The 20,862-nt window shown below is 34.5% G+C and overlaps 1 protein-coding gene across 1 annotated transcript in view; it reads left to right on the top strand.

Annotated features, from left to right (window-relative positions):
- The window catches only part of DHX36 (DEAH-box helicase 36), a 53,318-nt gene that overhangs the window by 26,748 nt on the left and 5,708 nt on the right, over positions 1 to 20,862 (top strand). Inside the window, exons 7-20 of the mRNA XM_003794124.3 lie at positions 141 to 215; positions 343 to 509; positions 2,168 to 2,249; positions 4,474 to 4,614; positions 4,901 to 5,003; positions 5,605 to 5,692; positions 5,823 to 5,878; positions 8,355 to 8,419; positions 9,116 to 9,259; positions 11,591 to 11,708; positions 12,387 to 12,485; positions 17,200 to 17,373; positions 17,499 to 17,585; positions 18,896 to 18,979. Of these exons, the coding sequence (XP_003794172.2) occupies positions 141 to 215; positions 343 to 509; positions 2,168 to 2,249; positions 4,474 to 4,614; positions 4,901 to 5,003; positions 5,605 to 5,692; positions 5,823 to 5,878; positions 8,355 to 8,419; positions 9,116 to 9,259; positions 11,591 to 11,708; positions 12,387 to 12,485; positions 17,200 to 17,373; positions 17,499 to 17,585; positions 18,896 to 18,979 (1,483 nt within the window). The remainder of the gene's footprint in view (positions 1 to 140; positions 216 to 342; positions 510 to 2,167; positions 2,250 to 4,473; positions 4,615 to 4,900; positions 5,004 to 5,604; positions 5,693 to 5,822; positions 5,879 to 8,354; positions 8,420 to 9,115; positions 9,260 to 11,590; positions 11,709 to 12,386; positions 12,486 to 17,199; positions 17,374 to 17,498; positions 17,586 to 18,895; positions 18,980 to 20,862) is intronic.

The raw sequence follows: 20,862 nt of genomic DNA, 5'->3' as shown, positions 1-20,862 counted from the left end.
AAAAAAAAAAAAAAAAAAATGAATACGAAGTTATGAACTGAAAGCATTTCTGAAATCAAGATTTTTTTGAAACTTTTGTGGTACTTAGTAAATTGTTAAAAAAGAAAGCCAATAATTATTAATTTGTCTTTCATTTATAGCCGGTTGCCAAGGCAACAGGGTTCTATCTTATACTGTACAACAGGAATTATCCTGCAGTGGCTCCAATCAGACCCGTGAGTATGTTTCAATGAAGGAAATAAATATTATCAAAACTTGAGATTATTAAATTGGCTTTACCTAGTTAAAAATAATTTTTTCTAAATTTTGTACTGAATTATGTATTTCACACTTCTGCTTTAGACATTTGTCCAGTGTCAGTCATATTGTACTTGATGAGATTCATGAAAGAAATCTACAGTCAGATGTTCTAATGACTGTTATGAAAGATCTTCTCAACTTTCGATCTGACCTCAAAGTAATATTAATGAGTGCAACATTGAATGCTGAGAAATTTTCAGAATATTTTGGTGAGTAAAGTTTGATTATTGTGTTAGAAAATGTATCAGAAAAGCAGTGAACTTAATTCTTTAAAAAAATGACACAGTATAGAGTAGTCGAAACAAATAGTTAGCAGTTCATTTTATTTAATTTTATTTTACCCCCTGGTGTCATAGATTGGGGAATTAGGTCTGTTTTTTAAATAGTGGCATTATCTCCATTCTCATGGTGAAGACATGTCGATTCTTACTGTCACAATTTAGGTGGCATCACTGAAATCAAACCCATAGGTGTGAATAATTTTATGAGTTTTTTTGTGATTCTTCTGTGGCTTTTATGTCCTTTTGTAGACCAGGATGGCAGATTACATGTAATGTGTTGTAGCACTTCTAGTAGCCCTGTATGGAATACTTTTCATGTGCCAGGTGGTAGATTTAGCATTTTGTTTTTATTAATTCTCCTAATATCTTGTGAGGTAGATACTATTATTATCCCCATGTTTACAGATGAGAAAGCATTCATGAAGTTCATGAAGTAATTAAGTAGCATTAATATCTTTTACTTGGACATATGTTAGTAGACCATCAGTCCCCCTGAAAGGATGGTGGGCTGCAAAATTAGACTAATGAAGTACCGTATAATGGAGTTAGATAGGGAACTAAGATAACCAAGGTCAGTGAAATCAGTAGAGGTGGGTAGGTAGTATCAAAAGTTTCAGGACACCATCCTTTCAGGGGGACTTACTAACATATGTCCAGCATTAAATGGCTTACCCAAGTTAGCGTAATTAGTAGAAGGATGAGAAGATCTTAAACCAGGTTTGACTAGCTTTAAAGTTTATCCTTTTAAAATTATACCTTTCTTTTCTGCTTGTAATTTTAGAGGGGGTTGGTACAGAGGGAATTGAAGTATTATATGGCTAATAAATGTTCTTGGTTTTTGCTTTAAGTTTTACAAAATATATTCTAGTTGATTCTGAAAGCCTTGTAAGATTAATTCAGGCAGTTATTATTATTATAGTATTTTTTTTAAAAATGAGACACCCAGAACCAAGATTGAGTACCTTGCTCAAATTCGTGCAAGTCAGAACAGTGATACCAGATAAGACATTTTGACCTCTGATATGATGTTGGCCTTTGTTTAGAGTATGTGCCATTTGTTATCAAATACAAGTAGTATTTAAATAACAGTAATGAGATAAATTTTTTATTAGTGATTCTGAAATAGTAAATAACAATTTAATACTGGTTAGGTCTTATTTTGACTACCATTTCCCCCCTGAATCTAGGTGCCACAGGTATAATGTTTCTTACTTAGATTTTAGTAAAGCTTGGATTCTGATATGGCACTATCTTAGTTAATGATGAAAAGACAATAAGAATTAATTAATTCTAATTAATAAGTTTTGAATGAACTCAACTTAAAATATTTCTCTACTCTTTGATATTCTCTGTTCTTTTATAGAACTATGAGATGTCTGTAAAGGTTGGTGGCAATACAGTAGTATTGAGTAAAGAGTGTACTGCTACTTTTTATTAAATTAGATATGGGGAAAATAGAATAGAACTGTAAAAGCTACAGAACTGTTTTCTAAAGTTATGAATAGTAAAGAGTCATAATTTTATTCACAGTATTTTTTGTTTAATTGAGTACAAATTTATATTGATGTTTTTGTCTTTCATGACAGGTAACTGTCCAATGATACACATACCCGGTTTTACTTTTCCAGTTGTGGAGTATCTTTTGGAAGATATAATTGAAAAAGTAAAGTAAGTAAATATTAGAAAATAAAAGTACTAAATGTCACCTTTCTCATCTCACATTGTAGTCTCAGAAACTACCACTGACTACTCCTTTATAAAACATTATTTTTCTGTAAATTGGGGATTCACAAATTTGGCTGCCCATCAAAATCACCTTTTTAAAATCCACATATTCAATTCATACTATGCACCTTTGTCACATTGCAATGTCTGGGGTGGTAGCCAGGCATCAGTATGTTTTTTGAAGGTTTTTGGACAGCAAAGTCTGGAAACTTCTGTCTTTGATATTTGAACCTCTTTGGTTCTCCAACCAGTTTTTCATTCTCTTTTGTTGGGTTTCATTATGTACCCTTTCAATAAGATTTCACCTAGGGATCTCAAATTTTTGTATTTTCACTGTGCTATCCTGTTTCCATGGCCACTATATTTTATATTTTCACTCTGCTGTCCTGTTTCCATGGCCACTGTATTGTCATGGCTCTCAGATTAATAGCTTCAGCAGTAAAGTACTTCCTAAATTCTAAACTTGTTTTCTATTTGGCATGTGTCCTTTGAGGCAATGTGTTTTCCTGTAGGCAGCATATGGATGGCTTGTGCTTTTTTATCCAATCTGCCAGCCTGTGCCTCTTCAGTGGAGAATTAAGTCATTTACATTTATTGAGAGAATTGATAAGTGTGGTGGAATTTTATTCATCTTATTTTGTGAAAGTCCATTGCTTAGTTTTATCCTTTCTACCACTGTGGAAACTAGATTTTGTTCTTTAGTTTCTGGATGTTTGGTTTGCTGGTGGTGCGTTGTGATGGTCAGTGTGGAGAATAGATCTAAGTATTTTCTGTAGAGCTGGTCTTGTGGCAAACTTCCTCAGTATTTCCCTATCAGTAAAAGATTTGATTTCTCCATTGATACTGAATCTTAGTCTAGCAGGATACAGAATTCTGGGCTGAAATTGTTTTGTTTAAGCAGTTAAAAGTAGATGACCATTCTCTTCTGGCTTGAAAACTTTTATTTGAGAAGTCTGTTGTCACCTTGATGGATTTGCTCCCGTAGGTTAATTGGCACTTACTCCTGGCAGCTTGCATTATGCTTTACTTTTAGCACATTTTTAGAAATTCTCTTACCAAAACTATTATAAGGATATTTATCTCTCAAATAAGAAAACTAACAGATAATGTGGTAGAGAACCAATGGTCTTCTAGGTCATTGAGTGTAGACTTTTGACTGAATTCAAATTTTACAGAACAATGCTTTTAATAAAGGACAATTCTGTCTCTAAAGCCTGCATTCCACCTTCTCATCCCCCCACCTCAGTCCGTCTGGAGGCTAGCCTCTAAGTCAGCGGTTCTCAACTTATGCATCATGACCCACAGGAACTGTATTAAAGGGCCAGGGCATTAGGAAGGTTGAGAACCTCTGCTCTCAGTGAACTCAGGGAGACTTCGGGATTAAGGTGTAGGTTTATTTTCTTTGACCGCCACCTCCCATGCCTCACAGAACCCACATTGGTAGGTATAATTTTTGGACGGATGTGCCCTGTGTGTTTTTAGCAATCTCTGGCGTGGTAGAGTCACAGTATAGCACTGGACTGATGCATGGGATACTTGAATGCTGATCCGGGATCTTCTTTTAGCTATAACTATGTGAGCAGAGTTAAATAGTTCTCCAGCATGAGTCTGTGCGTCTGTGGATACAGTGCCTAAATCTCTTGGGGATGTTAATTAGAATTCTTAGGTTAACAGACCTCGGGGGGACCTCCTGAATCCAAGCAACGCAGGGTAGGATTTAGGAATATGTGTTTTTCAGTCTCTGCAGGAGATTCTTATGTGTGTTCAAGTTTGAAAAACATTTTAAAAATCTGAATCTTTCAATTAGACAGTCATTAACTGTTACTTTGGACTTACATAGGCTTAATGTTAACTTTTGTTTTAGAGCAAACTTAAAATTGAAGGTAAAAGTTACTCTGTTTCTTTTTTGTTTTTTTTTTGAGGACTAAAGATGATCTATATGTTTATATTTTTCAATGGAGAAGAATGATTTTTATCTGAAATACCAAGTTTTATATCTTGATGAACACCAGAACTATAAACTGATATTTTAACTAGCACTAACTTGAAAATATAGTGAACATGTTCTTTAGAATCCTTTTTCAAATCCTAAATGTAAAAAGTCCCAGATACTAACTAAACCCAAAGGTTTTCAAAAGGGAAGCTATTTAAAATGTTTTTATTTTAGGTATGTTCCAGAAGAAAAAGAACAGAGATCCCAGTCTAAGAGGGGTTTCATGCAAGGGCATGTAAAGAGGCAAGATAAAGAAGAAAAAGAAGCGATCTATAAAGAACGCTGGCCAGATTACCTAAGAGAACTGCGGACAAAGTAGGTTTATTTTATTTGAAGGTGAGAACACAGTGGCTAAATGACTAAAAAGGCAGGTGGGAGGAGGGTTGTCTTTTTGAATTTGCACATACTTAGAGTCTCCTGAATCTCATATTCCGGCTGAATACTGTGCTGATTTGACTGTTAAGCACTATTATCCCAGTAATTTTCTCTCTGTAGATTACTTTCCTCCATTTGTAGATTGAGTTAATTTTAAGCTTTTATAGCAAGATAAGCCTTAAGAAACTTCATCAGGTGTTTTATGACTTCTCTTTAACTTTGGTAGGTATTCTGCAAGTACAGTAGATGTTATAAAAACGATGGATGATGATAAAGTTGATCTGAATTTGATTGCTGCTCTTATCCGATACATTGTTTTGGAAGAAGAGGTTAGTTGTTTTTTTTTCTTTAAGTAATAAAATTTTAATTTTATTTACATATCAAGGCCATGAAAAAAATATTTTTTCTAATTACTTTTAAATAGATCATGGGGGCAGCACCTGTAGTTCAGTGGGTAGGGCGCAGGCCGCATACACTCAGGTTGGCGGGTTCAAATCTGGCCCAGGCCAGCTAAACAACAGTGACAACTGCAACAAAAAATGGCCGGGCGTTGTGGCCAGGTGTCTGTAGTCCCAGTTACTTGGGAGACTGAGGCAAGGGAATTGCTTAAGCCCAAGACTTGGAGGTTGCTGTGAGCTGTGACACTCTGGCACTCTACTCAGGGCAACATAGTGAGACTCTGTCTAAAAAAAAAAAGATCATGGAAGAAATTATTTGTGACTAGATTAAGAATCTCAAAGTAGTAAAATAGGTGTTTTACATGTTTGAAGACTAAACAAAATATCTGGATTATAATTTTATTTTTTAAGAAGCTTGTGTTCTTTTATTAAACTGAGCTAGTATAATTTTAATGAGCACTTAAGTGTTTAAACAGTTTTACTGTATTTTGTTGATGTGATCCTTTATAATGGTCATTTCTTCTTTATATAGGATGGTGCAATATTGGTCTTTCTACCAGGTTGGGACAATATCAGCACTTTACATGATCTTTTGATGTCACAAGTGATGTTTAAATCAGGTATTATATAAATCTTACTTTTTGCAATTGCACATACATGTCAGCATTTGAATTCACTATCCCATATGTATTTGGTGAAGTTTTTCTGCAACTCATTATCTTAAAGCTTAATTTTCTTTTTAATTTTCAGATAAGTTTCTAATTATACCTTTACATTCACTGATGCCCACAGTTAATCAGACACAGGTATGTTGTTAAATGTATTCCTTTTCTATCTTTCACATGGAGGCAAACTACAAGGACTGTTTATTATTTATTTTCTTTAATTTTTTAAGGAAGCATTTTCAAATAGTAATCCATATAAAAAGAAATGTCTTTGAGAACCTTTGCAAATAAGACTTCATGAGATGATTGCACAAAAAATTGAATAACAAAGGGTAATCCACAAAATCAAATTAGTTTTGTCAAGATTAAGGGAAAAGTTTAAAGAATTGGTTTTACCAGTAACTTGTTTGGGTTTCCTGAATGAAAGAAAAGGTATGTTGAGTACCACTAAAAATAACTCAACCAGTCCCATTACTTGTGACAGCTAGATGTTTGAAATTTTATTTTAACAAAATTAGTATTTTTGCAGATACGAGATTTCCTGTTGAATTAATACTGTATTACGCATATTTTAGTTCCATCAGAAAGAAGTATTTCCCTAATTAAAATGATCAGTGTATTCTCAGAGGCCAGGTAATTTGAGAACCATAGAGTTTGCAGGCCGTGGCAGAATGAAATTGATGAGGTCATCTGCCTCTCTCCCCTTCTAGTTTCTCTCCTCTTTTTATAAGAAAATATCAAGGTATTTTTACTGGGATCCTTTTAATATCCTTTTTGCTGGCACCTGGGTAAGACTCAGCCAGCTGAATTAGGTATAAAGGATACATACCTGGGGGAAGAAGGAACTCTTGATTCTAAGGAGCATCTGGTAGAGAGGTACTTCCATCTTTGACACCATAACCTGGTCAATTGTGTGTTCCTTTGTTGGAGAATAAGTGACTGGCCCGGGAAATACTCCCTCTGTTGATTACCATTTTTATAAATGACGAGTTAAGTTGATAACATTACTTTTGCGTTGTACTCAAGGGTACTTGACTACCTATCTTTTGGGTGGCATTGGTGGGGAGTGCTGGGGGAACAGTATTGTTGGTAGGATTCAGCATTTGGAGAGGATATTTTCTTTAACCCTTTGAGGAGTGTTCAGAAACAAAACATGCCAATTGAGGTGTGCAGCAATTGCAACAATAGTTATGATGCACGGCGCGTTCCTGGGTGTTCTTTGGTTTCTTACTAATCAAAATAATTCACCAAAATTGGTTTCAGTTTCAATATTTTATATTTACATTTAGAAAAAAGTAATATGCAAACAAATTAATATGAAATGTTAAAGCTTTACCATATCAATAAAAATTTAGTAATCCTTTTTTGTATGATATAGCTCAAAACATGGTTCGATGCATCATCTAACACTACGTTGCATTGGGGTTTGCTTCACCTTTTATGATTTGTGCAAACAGCAGAGCTCCAGAGGGTGTTTGGCCATATTCCTGTTGGATCGATCACTTTACTTTGATGAAAAATGTTCATCTGTCAGAGGAAATGGATTGTTGTCAGAAACAGTTCTTCCTCCAGAGTTAGTCATGTTGTCAACTGGATATTTTTCCAGAATTTCCCTAATTAGGTATTCGTGAAATTGTATGAATTTTTTACTGGTTGCAGTTTATAAAGTACATGTTACAAACTGATAAATCAAGCCTATGGGGAAAAAAAACTTTTCTGTACCACTTTGATGTTTTCTGTGTAGTATTTATAGAATTTAAGTTCAAAATAGGTTCTGCACTTTCCTTGAATCAGATTCTGAGGTACTTGACAATTTACGTTTTTTGTGAGAAGTATTTTTAAATTACCTCTATGCCCAGTTCTCCAACATCAAGTTTTCTGAACTTGAGGACTCCTTGAATTTTTCATATTCTGTATTTATATATACTCCTACAAGAATCTGCTATTTGTACAAATTATTTCAGGCACAAGTATGAAAAATACTGAGAAGGAAGTATATCATGCTTACAGACTCCAGGGAGGTAACAGAACAGTAACATGTGGTTTTGTTTGCAAGATGAACGCCTGTAGGCATTTGCACCACAGGAAGGAACATCTTGTATTGAACTAATTCCTAAAGGCCTCATTCCTAGCAAACATCTTGTTTGAACATCTGTAGGCATTGTTAGTAGTGAAAAAGTTAACTCCTCTGAGGTTAATAAGCTAGTATGCAGTGGTCCAAACCAGCAGTCTTAGTGGTCAGTGTTGCTACCCATGTAGGTTTGGCCTCTTCATTCTTACCCTCAAAGTGACCTTTTCTCCCTTCTCCTTACACCCTCCAGCTTTTATTAAAAGACATCGTATAAATCAAAATCATGTTTCATTTGAAATTTTATTTGCAATAAGATTGTGACATCTGTAGGAGACCCAGTTTGGTTTACCCGAAGGGAATTTTTGTAGTATTGAAGATGGATGATGTGTACTTTATAAGTGTATCTATCAATATTAGATGTATATGTCAGTGAATGAACACAGAATGCTAAAAATGAACAGTATGTAAAGTAATTCCTGTAATTGCAAAAATAATCTATCAAGAGATTAATGTACATTTGCAATTTTGATGTATTTACTCTTACAGGTGTTTAAAAAAACCCCTCCTGGCGTTCGGAAAATAGTAATTGCTACCAACATTGCTGAGACTAGGTAAAAAATAATTTTAAGTATCAATTACTGATGATTACGTAAATTTTGAGCACCATAAAATATTAACATGTTGTGATCTCTTTTCTGACAAGATACTTTGTAATTTTGTAAATGTAGGCTTTCTTAGGAAGCTAGTCATAGCAGTAAGCATGGTTTGTTTTTTTAAAAAGCTTTCACAGTTTTAGCCTTCTTCAAATAATAGCCTTCTTAATGGATTTTTTTCAGAGCTTTCCTAAAAAAGCATGGGAGCTGAGGTTCATTTTGTCTCTTGCCCATTTCTGGCTAGGAGTGGTATTCTTTGAAGTTAGTTGGTCCTAGCCTTTAATAATTCTTATATTTCCTTGGAGGTACTAATATACACTTTACTCACTAAAACCATTTGTTTTAGTGAAAGCTGATACTCAGCTGTGCATTGGGGGACCCATGGAGCTAGGCATCAGGCAGGTTGTGAAGTTTGACTATGGGCAAATAAGAATTCAGCAAGTGATCCATGTCATTGGCATTATGCTATCATGTAGCTTCTGGTGCTGCCTGTAATGTCAGTAATTGTGAAAAGAGTGGTGAAATTCCTGAACGGCTAAAATCCATTTGGTATGATAGAATGTGCTCTGAAATCACTAACTATAGGCCTCTTATAGGTTAATAGTGCTTTCGATGTCTTTTTTTAACATTTCATATATCTTGTTTTCCAAACAGCATTACCATAGATGACGTAGTTTATGTGATAGATGGAGGAAAAATAAAAGAGACACACTTTGACACTCAGAACAACATCAGTACGATGTCTGCTGAGTGGGTTAGTAAAGCTAATGCCAAACAGAGGAAAGGTCGTGCTGGAAGGTAAGTACAAACTTTTTCCAGACTCTTTAGAACACCCCAAAATTTCATGTTAGCAGAATATTTTGCTGACATTTAGATACTTATTAGGAGATACTGTTTTGAACTTCATGCAGGTTCTCTTTAAATAAGAAAGTTGTTTTAATGATAGTTTATTTAGAAAAGCATCCTGCTGAGTTCTCTAGTTTATGAATTTTTTACAGCCATTTCTTTAGTCTGGTTAATTAAAACTAATACTTAATACTGTTATGTTACTTGTAATTTTGTATCCATTTCCCTTTTTAAATGCATATATTACCTAATAATAAACAGTTAATACTATTAAGTGTGAGATCATGTCCTCAACACTTTATATATTAACTTCCTTAATCCTCACTGTGGTGCTATGGGATAGGTTATTATCTGCATTTGAGTGGTAAGGAAATCCAGATATAAAGAAATTAAATAACTTGTCCAAAGTCACACAGCTTTGTAAGTAGCACAGCCAGGATTTTAATCCAAGCAGAGTCCAGCTCTTTAACTGGACTTAGACAAATTTTTTATCATTAGTTGCCAAAAAAAAACACAAAGCTTTTTTTATTTTCCATTAAAGTGACAGTAGCATAAGAAATTTTCCAGTCTTAACAGTAAGAAAAATGATTTGTTTTGAATTTGTACAGATAATTGCAGTTGTGGCTGTCTTTTAATGTACACATAATGCTATTTTTATACTTGTATTACTCATTTTCATATGAGTGGTAGAATCATGTCTGGAGTTGCAGAAGATAGTTATTCTTTTGCCTTTTATACATAGAATAAGAGATTTCCTGTTAAACTTTGGGTATATTTAATACTTGGATATATTTTTATACTTTTGGGTATATTTATTTAAGTGAGGAAAGGAGAATTGAAAGAAAACATTACAGACCATTTTGTCACCCCCTTTGTTTGAAGTTTGTATAGTTTCTGAAATCTCTGACTTGCTGTAGTCTTTGCATGTTATGATAGTATAACTTAATTTCCAAGAATTGTATTAGATTTTGCAGTTGATCTTTTTGAATGAAAAGCATGGTTTAGTCAAAAAAAGTGTACTTTTCTTTTTTTTATTTTTTTGAGACCGAATCTCAGGCTGTTGCCCTGGGTAGAGGGCTGTAGCATCACTGCTCACAGCAACCTCAAACTCTTGGGCTTAAGTGATCCTCTTGCCTCAGCGTCCCACATAGCTGGGACTACAGGTGGCTGCCACAACGCCCAGCTATTTTTTGGTTATAATTGTCATTGTTTGGTGGGCCCAGGCTGGATTCGAGCCTGCCAGCTCCCATGTATGTGGTTGGCACCTTAGCCACTTGAGCTACAGGCACCGAGCCAGAAAATGTGTACTCTTAATTATCAGGAATAACTTCCTAGGGGACCCAGCAAGACTGGGATTTGCCTGTGCAGACCCATCACCACTGAGTACTGATTCAAAATATATTCACCGTAGTGAATAGGTTTGGCATACCTTTATATACAGATGGTAAACATGCTAGGTCTTAGATTTGATCCATAAAACAATTAGAGAAATAGTATGAATAGAGTTGATAACATTTTAATGAGTCTTTCATCCCCACTACTAAAGTCGCGGTTAACTGTAGAAATAGGCAGTTGAGCAATGGCTAATTAGATTGACAATGGTTATTTGTGAGGCCAGAAATAGCTGTACTCTCTGGTTCTCAATGAATGTACTCCTGTTTTAGTTTTTGCCAAAGAGACATTTGGCCATGTTATGTAATAAATAGATGATCAGTCTTTGTAGTCTCATGGCAGAAATAGCCAAGATGTTTAGAATTTGTATTCCTATAGGACCAAGAGCCCATACAAATATTTATTCTGCTTGAAAATATGTTGAATGTAGTTATCTCTTCACATCTATACTTATCATCATCCAAAAAATATTATTCATGTTATTAGTTGCAAGCATAAAACAGAAAATTTTAACATACTTCCTAGAGCTTACTAAATACAACATACAATGTTTAAAATGCTTTTTGGTAATGTTGGCAGGATAGCATAATACTAGGATTTGTTATGTAATATGATCACAAGGCATATTTGAGCTTTGACCTCAGTAGGCTGCTGTTGCTGAGCATAATTGACATCTGTTGAAACAGGGAAATCAAATTATTGGCAGAAGAACTGGTGTATTTCTCTCTTAAAACCTGGACAAGAGATAGAAGATTTGAGTTTTTCCTAAGCAGATGCAGAGAAAGAATATATGATTTCATAGAAATATAATAATTACATAGATTAGTTATAAAGTGACTTTCTCTGGAGGTCTAAAAAGTCATTGATAACTCCCTTCCACCTTTTTTTAAGAGTTCAGCCTGGTCATTGCTATCATCTCTATAATGGTCTTAGAGCGAGTCTTCTAGATGACTATCAACTGCCAGAAATTTTGAGAACACCTTTGGAAGAACTCTGTTTACAGATAAAGGTAAATTGGATGGGAGAATTAAGAAACTAAACGGGAGTGATTTAATTTTCAGCATCTTTTGTAGCAGAAAGTCCTGTATCTGCAAGAAAGGATTATTACCACGCACTTGTTTTGCTTCTGTGTTAGTAAATTGTGTATTAAAATTTTTTTCAAATGTGTATTAAGCAGTTTTGAATTGTGTAGTGGTCTGGAGAAGCCAGGCTGGCTGTGTGAGTCCTACCTCCCCTGAAAAGCTAGTTCTTTTTACTTTGTGCAAATTACTTAAATTTCATAAAATTCTTGAACAATGCCTGGCACATGGTAAGTGCTTAGTAAATGTTAAGTAATTTTATTATATCTTAAAATGTTATTCTTCATTTTAAACTATTTAGCATTTTTTAGCATCTTTTAGTTTTTGAAATCTTATTTTGAAGATAATTAGTAAGCAGCTTGCTTGTTGATTTTAAGCAGCTTTTCTTATGAGAAATTTAATAGTTTCTGGTAGAAAGTCTGTAGGCCTTTAGACATGTTTTTATAGAGTACAAGTATAATTTTAATTCATTTTGGTAAAATAACTTAAAAATCAACGTACAAGTTTGATGCTTCATTTGAATGATCAGCACAAGTGAAAGTAAATTTTTATGTCAATAATGACATATATTTAATTATATTTGTCTCTCTGTCTTGCCCCACTTTCAGATTTTAAAGCTAGGTGGAATTGCTTATTTTCTGAGTAGGTTAATGGATCCACCATCGAGTGAGGCAGTGCTGCTCTCCATAAGACACCTGGTAGAACTGGTAAATTTGATTTTTTTAATTCTTTTTTAAATTTAGAGTTTGAGAACATGTGAGCCAGTTAATTGTAAACTTTATTCTCATTACTGCAAAGTAGTCTGTGATTTACAGTGCCAAATTTGATTCATCATTTGGCTTTCCAAGTAGTATGTGAGATTTGCTGTGGGTTATAAGTCTGGGCCCTTTCTGCACAGTTTTATTTCATTGCAGGCATGATTTGAAATTACATAAAATTTTAAAATATTAAAATTACTAGTCTTTATATGTCTTCCTAAAATGAGCTTGATTGATTTATTCTATTCTTTCTAATTACCATAATGTTTTTAGAGCTTTTGTCCAACTCAAGTAACTTAGTAACAGTATGGTCATTAAGTAATCATTTGAAGGAATACTAACAGGTGTCCTTTCTCCAAAATAATACACTATGCTACTTGTCATTTTAGTATTATAACTTGTTTTCTTAGGACAAGGTTTTCTGATTTGATTAGTTCCTTTCTAATGAAGTCAGTGTTTTTAAGAAACTATTTCTAGTTTCTTCAGCGACCACTTATTAGCCATATCTGCACATGCCCAGAAGGCACAGGACTAGATGCTGCTTATTGCTCGGAGTGGGAAAAGGTGCAGGGGGTTAGAGCTGTGTTGTCTAATACACATAGCATCAGAGCCATAGGTGGCATTTGAAATTTTGAATTAGATTGAAGATTCAGTATCTCCTTGCACTCACAGATTTCACTAGTTGCCACTATATGGGGCAGCGCAGAAATAGAACATTTCCATCATTGCTATGAGTTCTGTTGGTTACTGCTGGGTTAGAGGGTAGCAAAGACACATTTTACATATTTCACAGGGTTTTTTGGGCCATCCATGCAGGTAATCTTTGAGAATTTGGTTATATTGGAATATTGTAATAGCTTTTATCACAACAAATTATTTAAATGAAAATTGTAATACATTATCTCACCATCTCTATGGGACCTTGTTTTAGATTTAATAAGGTTCCTGATATTTTAGGAAGTGGTGAGGTTTTACTGTTGACCTCTCTTCCCCTGTAGGCTTTTATCTCATAGAATATGACAGCTAGGTAGTGGTCAGAGAATCAGTGGTAGTGATGAATAACCAGAGGACTCAGATGGATTCAGAAGCCACTCAGAGTGGGATGACTTCCTCTCTCTCAACTTAATAAAAAAGCCAGTCTTAGCAATTTGTAGGCAACACAGTCATGAAAAGGTCAGCAAACTCTTGCCAGTGATGGGGTCTGAGGCCCATATTAAAAATATATTTTTTATTGTGAAATATAGCATGCACATCTAGAAAAAGCAAGCAAAACAAAGATGTGCGGCTTAATGATTTGTCACAAGGTAAACACCGTGTGGTAATTACTTAGGTCAGGAAGTGAGACTATTCCCAGGATGCTACACATCCTCCTCATACCATACCTGTTCCAATTACTCCACTGTCCCTTATTCCCAAAGATAACCTCAATTATGACTTTAATGCTGGTTAGTCTCTTGCTTACTTGTATTGATGATTTTACCATAAAAGTGTACATCTCTATGGAGTTGAGTTTAATTTTGCCTGTTGGGGGAACTTTACATGAACTCATGCAGAATGAGGGGCAGAGCTCTGGATTTTTTTCACTTCATGTTGTGAGATTCATCTGCATTGTTGCTTTCAGCTATAGTTCACTTCTTTCTTTCTTTCTTCTTTTCTTTCTTTCTTTTTTTAAGCATATTGTGTTTTTTGACTACTGAAAGACATTTTTCTTATTTCCACTTTGGGGCTATTACTATAATGCTGGTGAGAACATTCTTCAATAGTTGGTGTTTCCTGGTTCACTGAGACATAAGCTGTATAAGTATGATCAAGTTTGATAGCTAATGCCCAACAGTTTTCCAGAGATGATGAACCACTTACACACCTATACCAGTGATAGGTGAAAGTTCCACTGCTCTGTAGTTTCACAAGCCCTTGGTATTATCAGTCATTTATTGTAGCCATGTTGTTAGGTATGTTAGAGTTTTAATTTGTATTTTCATAACTGTCATTGAATTTGTAAGCACCGTTTTATATTTTTTGTCCCATTTAAATAGTCACGTTTATAAATTTTCAGTGCCTATTTTTCTGTTAGGTTGTAGATCATGATACATTTCTTGCGTACTCCTTATCTGAGCCGTTCATCAGTTGTGTATTACACGTGTCTATATTTTCACCTTTTTTCTTTTTAATAGTATCTTAATGAACAGATATCCCTCATTTAATGTAGTTGAAAGTATCAGTGTCAAAGATTATTACTTTAGTATCAAAGATTATTACTGTTTGCCCTTTAACAAGTCTTCACCTATTCTGGAGTCATGAAGATATATTTTTAAAAAGTTTATTGTTTTGTCTTTCTCGTTGATGCTTGAATCCATCTGCCGCTCATTTTTTTGTGTATGTAGTGAGGTTGGAGTCTACGTTTTCACGTATGTAGATCCAGTAGACTGAGCACTATTTATAAAAAAATTCATTTTTTTCCCTTTGTTTTGCAGCCTTTGTCACAGATGAAGTGTCAGTAGACTTGTGTGTCTGTTTCTAGGCTTTCTTGTGTTCTAGACGTCTGTTTTGCTACACTGAGTGGGTTCCGCACTGCCTTACTCTACCTTTGTAATAACACTTGCTGTCTGGTACAACAGACCATTCCTTGATATTCTTCTTCAAGGGTATCTTGGCCGCTTCTTGGTGCTTTGTATTTTCAAGTACATTTTAAAATCTTGTACTTTATGATTTTGATTTTATTGAATCTTTATATCAGTTTGGGAAGAACTGACATCTTTATGGTATTGACATAAAACAAAGATATCATCTGTCCCTCCATTTATTTAGGTATTTAATCTCTGTGCTTTAGAATTTTCTGTGTAGGTGTTTTAGGTGTCCTTTTTTTTTTTTTTTTTAGATTAGTGATATTTTTGGATTCTACTCTTAAATTTTTCTAATTTAAAAATTTTTCATTTTCTTGGGAGTCTTATTAATACAGAAAAGAAATAATTCATGCTGTTAAACCCACTTACTCTAATAACTATATGGAGGTTTTCTTTACATACACAGTCATAACTTTAAATAATTAATAATTTCATTTATTCTTTTATGATTCTCTAGGACCCTTAGTACAATGTTGAATAGAAGTAGTATGGTAGTAGACACCTTGTCTTGTATTCTCCAAGGTAAAACTTTCAATAAGTCATCATTGAGAATAAAATTTGCTGAAGATTTTTCATAGAAGCTCTTATCAAATTAAGAAAGTTCTTTTCTCAGTATCATATGTGGATAAATCATGTTTTTAGACACCTTTTCTGCTATTTTGATGAGGTTATGATCCAACTTCTTTAGTTTGTTAACATATTGAATTACATAAATGATTCAAATGTTAAAGAAATACTTATTCTTAAACCTAACTGGGCACAGTTCAGTTTGCCATCATTTTGTTTTGTGTTTTTCATACTTTTTTTCTTCTGATGTCACTGTCAAATTTAGATGTCAAGATATACTAGGCTCAAAAAACAAGTTGGAAATATTACAATGTTTTTCTTTTACTCTAGGAGTTTTTTTTAAGATTAAAGGCATTTTCCTTCATAAATATTTAGTGGAAATCTACATAATGGGATATTTATGGTTTCTATTTTTTATTATTTCTTGTTTGTATCTTCTTGTATGCCTAGGTATTTTAATTGTGTATTGGAAATTCTATTTAAAAAATTCTTTATAGATACAAATTTGAAAACTGAGATGAGGAAAACTTTCTCCAGCAAGGTATTACATTGCTTCGACCAAGAAAAAAGGGCCTGTAGACTTTTGTCTGGATGTGTGTCCTTTCCTAAATCCTGGACTTGGAATTCCTGTAGATCTTCTGTTAATTCCTGGGTGTCTACGTGTCCCTTTTCTCGCTCTCCACAGTGGGATGGTTGGACCAGATTACCTAGGGAATCAGGGTGCAACTCAGTCCTATTTCCCACGGTTCTAGGGATGCCTTTTATCTTTTGCCTTCCTGTTTCATCCCACCTAAACTACTAGAATCTAGGGATAGTGCATTACATACTCCAGAAATACAGCACTGTCTCTTTTTTTGTTTGTTTGTTTTGTTTTGTTTTTCTACAACTGTTGTACTTTACTACATGATTTTCTGTTTTTAATTTTTTTTTTTTTTTTTTTTTAGTAGAGACAGAGTCTCACTTTATTGCCCTCAGTAGAGTGCCGTGGTGTCACACAGCTCATAGCAACCTCCAACTTCTGGGCTTAGGCGATTCTCTTGCCTCAGCCTCCCGAGTAGCTGGGACTACAGGTGCCAGTCACAATGCCCGGCTATCTGTTTTTTGTTGCAGTTTGGCTGGGGCTGGGTTTGAACCCACCACCCTCAGCATATGGAGCTGGTGCCCTACCTATTGAGCCACAGGTGCCGCCCGTGATTTTCTTTATTTACTAAAAGTTTGCTAGTTTGTTGTCTATTATTTCTCTCCTAATACTGACAGAAAAACCAAATTGTGAATTAATTTTGTTTTTGTTCAAAGAAGTGTGTAACCTTTTTTGACCTCAGAATTTATGTTTTGATGAATAAAACTAAAACTGAATGATATTAGGCTGTTTGGGCTTATGAGAGTGAGTATTGACCAATTATTTTTTAAAGCAAACTATAATAGCTTTAAATGTAATGTTGTACAATGTCTATTAAACTCTTCCTTTGCAGAACGCTTTAGATAAACAGGAAGAATTGACACCTCTTGGAGTCCACTTAGCACGATTACCAGTTGAGCCACATATTGGAAAAATGATTCTTTTTGGAGCTCTGTTCTGTTGCTTAGACCCCGTACTCACTATTGCTGCTAGCCTCAGCTTCAAAGATCCCTTCGTCATTCCCTTGGTAAGAAAGATTACGTATAGGCATTTTTAGATACAGGAAGTGATTGTTTAGATATGCTTTTTCTCAACTTTTTACAATGCCATTTTTTGTTATCAGAACAATTTTTTTATCTGTTATTTTTTGAGGGAAAAGAAAAGATTGCAGATGCAAGAAGAAAAGAATTAGCAAAGGATACTAGAAGTGACCATCTGACAGTTGTGAATGCATTTGAGGTAAGGAAAAAAAAAAGATCTTGTTCTGTATTGCAATACATTATTCAAGTGAAAAGCTAATAATAAGGGTGGTGCCTGTGGCTCAAAGGAGTAGGGTGCGGGCTCCATATACCGGAGGTGGTGGGTTCAAACCCAGCGCTGGCCAAAAACTACAAAAAAAGAAAAGAAAAACTAATAATAGGATATGAGCATATTTAACCTTTTAAAATCTATATTGTCATAATTGTCAGGAATACATTGATGAGAATGTTTAAAATTAGGTGAACATTTAAAAAAAATTATAATTAATTTTCAATTTTGTTAAAGCTCATTACATTTACTCCTTTGCTAAAAATAGGACAAGTGAAAAGTTTATTTTAAAATGATATATTCGAGGTTTGGTGCCCGTAAGTGGTTACGGCACCACCTTATACACCGAGGCTGGCAGGTTCAAACCGAACAAGGGCCAGGTAAACAACAGTGACAACTACAACCAAAAAAAAAAAATAGTCGGGAATTGTGGCAGGCACCTGTAGTCCCAACTACTTGGGAGTCTGAGGTGAGAGAATTGGTTGGTTGCTATGAGCTGTGATGCCACAGTACACTACCAAGGGCAACATAGACTCTGTCTCAAAAAAAAAAAAAAAATGTTATAGTTGTTACTTCTTGATATCCTTGTCTGACCGACATATTAGTCTATTAATAAACTATCCCCTTATTGTATACAGATACAACATTTTAAATACAGTATCATAATCATGTATGTAATTCAGTTAAGAGAGCCATTTTCTACTCTCAAAAGCTAGGCTTGCCCAGGGATAAATATTTGTCACCCATCTGTGTACAATTTCAGTGTAATTTTGTCTTTAGAAGCAGTACCTTTTTTTCTGTAGCTATAGATTCAGTTTTTTACTGAATGTAACAAGAAAATTCATGGTTGCCTTGCCCTTTAACATCATTCAATTATCTTTCCTTTCTCCCCATTTCCTCCTTTCTGTAGCTAAAAAAAGTCTGTGGATTAGAAAATATATGAATAACGCTGAAATTTAACAGTGTGCTCATTTTTATTGATATTAGGTACAATTACAGTGGCATTTTGTGTAAAATACGCCATTAATGTATTGTGCTTAATTGTATCCGGGTCTGAAATTTTAGCAGTTATCATGGGAAGTTTGCCCTTTTAGTTTGTAAATTATAAAATTCTTTGAATGTTTTACAAAGAAAATTAAATATCTGTAGAAGATTAGACCATCAGTAAAATGAAGATGCAAACCAGTAAGCAAGCTTTGCTTTAGGGAACAGTATAAGTAGATTTCTTCATTTCTTTGAAGGGCTGGGAAGGAGCTCGGCGTCGTGGATTCAGATATGAAAAAGACTATTGCTGGGAATATTTTTTGTCTTCAAACACACTGCAGGTAATGCTTAATGTTTGCAGTAGTTATCACATATCTGGGTCAGATAATGCATGTATCTACTTTGTACAAGTAGATCTGTAGCAACAGTTAAATATATAGAAATTGTATTTGTGTTATATACAAAATTAGAGAGAAAATCTTTATTAAATGAACTGTACCAAGCAAGCAAACATGCATAATAATATAAAACAGAAGACTATAACGAAGTACTGTAAGGCTCAATTTCCATTTCTTTCTCTACCTTCTAGGTGATGTTTTGATGATTCAACCTGTAAATTTTTACTAACAGTCTGAAAGTCTATTGAAAAATATCAAATAGAGTGAGATCTTTAACTTTTTTAACTTAACATAGTAAAATTAGTGCAGCATAGGTGTTTGTAAAACAGAACAAAGTAAACAGTAGTTAGGACTTGTGTGCATCACACTTCAGACGCTGCACTGAACTGAGAATCTCAAGCCAGTAGGAGTAGGAATATCTTTACCTTCTCTCATTACATGTACACAGCAGCTGTGTGCCGTGAGGTACTAGATACTAACAAGCCCACAGAGTGGTCAGCGAAGTCTAGCATATCAATTAGAAGTACCCGATAAATGAAAAAATGGGTCTTTGACACCTGTGAAAGATAATTATAGCCAAAGGCAAAAAAGAGTGGAACACAGTATGTTTCAACTGAAAAATACCTTACAACTGTCTCGTTTATATGGAATAGCTTAATCAGAATATAAATTCAGCAAAACAAAGATAAGAAACCAATAGAATGACTGAAAAGATTCCTGAGCTAAGAAAACAAATCTTAGGCCAAAAGAAAATCACAAGGAACAAAATGGACACCCCTTAAAAACATTAGTGTCATAGAAGAAAAGTTTGAAATAATCACAATGTGTACGTGTACCTGAAAAAGACAAAAAGTAAATAAATAAAATTTTATGGACAGGAGGATAGGAGTGATCCATCATGAGGACAGTAGGTGTCCCTCTACTTAAAGCGTGTGTAATTGAATGTGAGACATATAAGCACATTTCTTTGAAATGGAAAAAATGAAGTGAACCACAGTATGAAAAGGTCACTGAATTCAAGTGTTATTTGAGACTATCATGTCTAGTCAAGATAGGAAATGAAGTATAAAGAAAAAGGACAGGCATTGAGGAAGCACTCAAGATACTACACCTATGAGCTTTTCTTGAAAAACTCATTGGCAGTGAAATGCTACCTATTAAAAAATCAATCAAAGTGGAGAGTTCAGGAATGGAGAATGCATTCTAAATCAGCTCACATGCATTTATATTATTTAAAGGTAAAACTAATGCAAAATAGTGCTAGGAATTGTGCATGCAGAATATAAAGATTATTATCCTGAACAGGATGAAATAATGGTAATAAAAACCAAGAGGTGGCTATGAAAATGACTTACAAGTGGGGAAGCTGAAGTCAACAGCTTTTATAAAAGGGATATATACTTAAATGTGACCAAATTTAAGTTTTATAAGCTTTTCTTTAAACTTAAAGGGATTCTTAAAAAAATATTTCATTTGATCACGAACATGTTAGATTCATCTGTTCATTTCACTTCATTTTCCTATTTAATTTTTTAAATTGAACCAAAGTTAATTGATCATTTTATAAAAACTTCTATACTATGATCCCATCTTAGGATACATTTATGTCTAATTCTTTTGTCAGCGTATATGGATGAGTGTTTGCAATCTGCCTTATGGAGTTAATGATTATTTCTAAAGAGTGTTGAGGCAGGCTCGGAGCCTGTGGCTCAACTGGCTAAGGCGCCAGCCACGTACACCTGAGGTGGCGGGTTCGAATCCCCAGCCTGGACCCGCCAAACAACAATGACGGCTGCAACCAAAAAATAGCCGGGCGTTGTGGCAGG

The sequence above is a fragment of the Otolemur garnettii genome, unplaced genomic scaffold, assembly GCF_000181295.1.
Source record: "Otolemur garnettii isolate 467f Iridium unplaced genomic scaffold, OtoGar3 scaffold00076, whole genome shotgun sequence".
NCBI lineage: Eukaryota > Metazoa > Chordata > Mammalia > Primates > Galagidae > Otolemur > Otolemur garnettii.
Note: the sequence above shows the minus strand (reverse complement) of the source record. Positions and strands in the feature narration are given on the sequence as shown.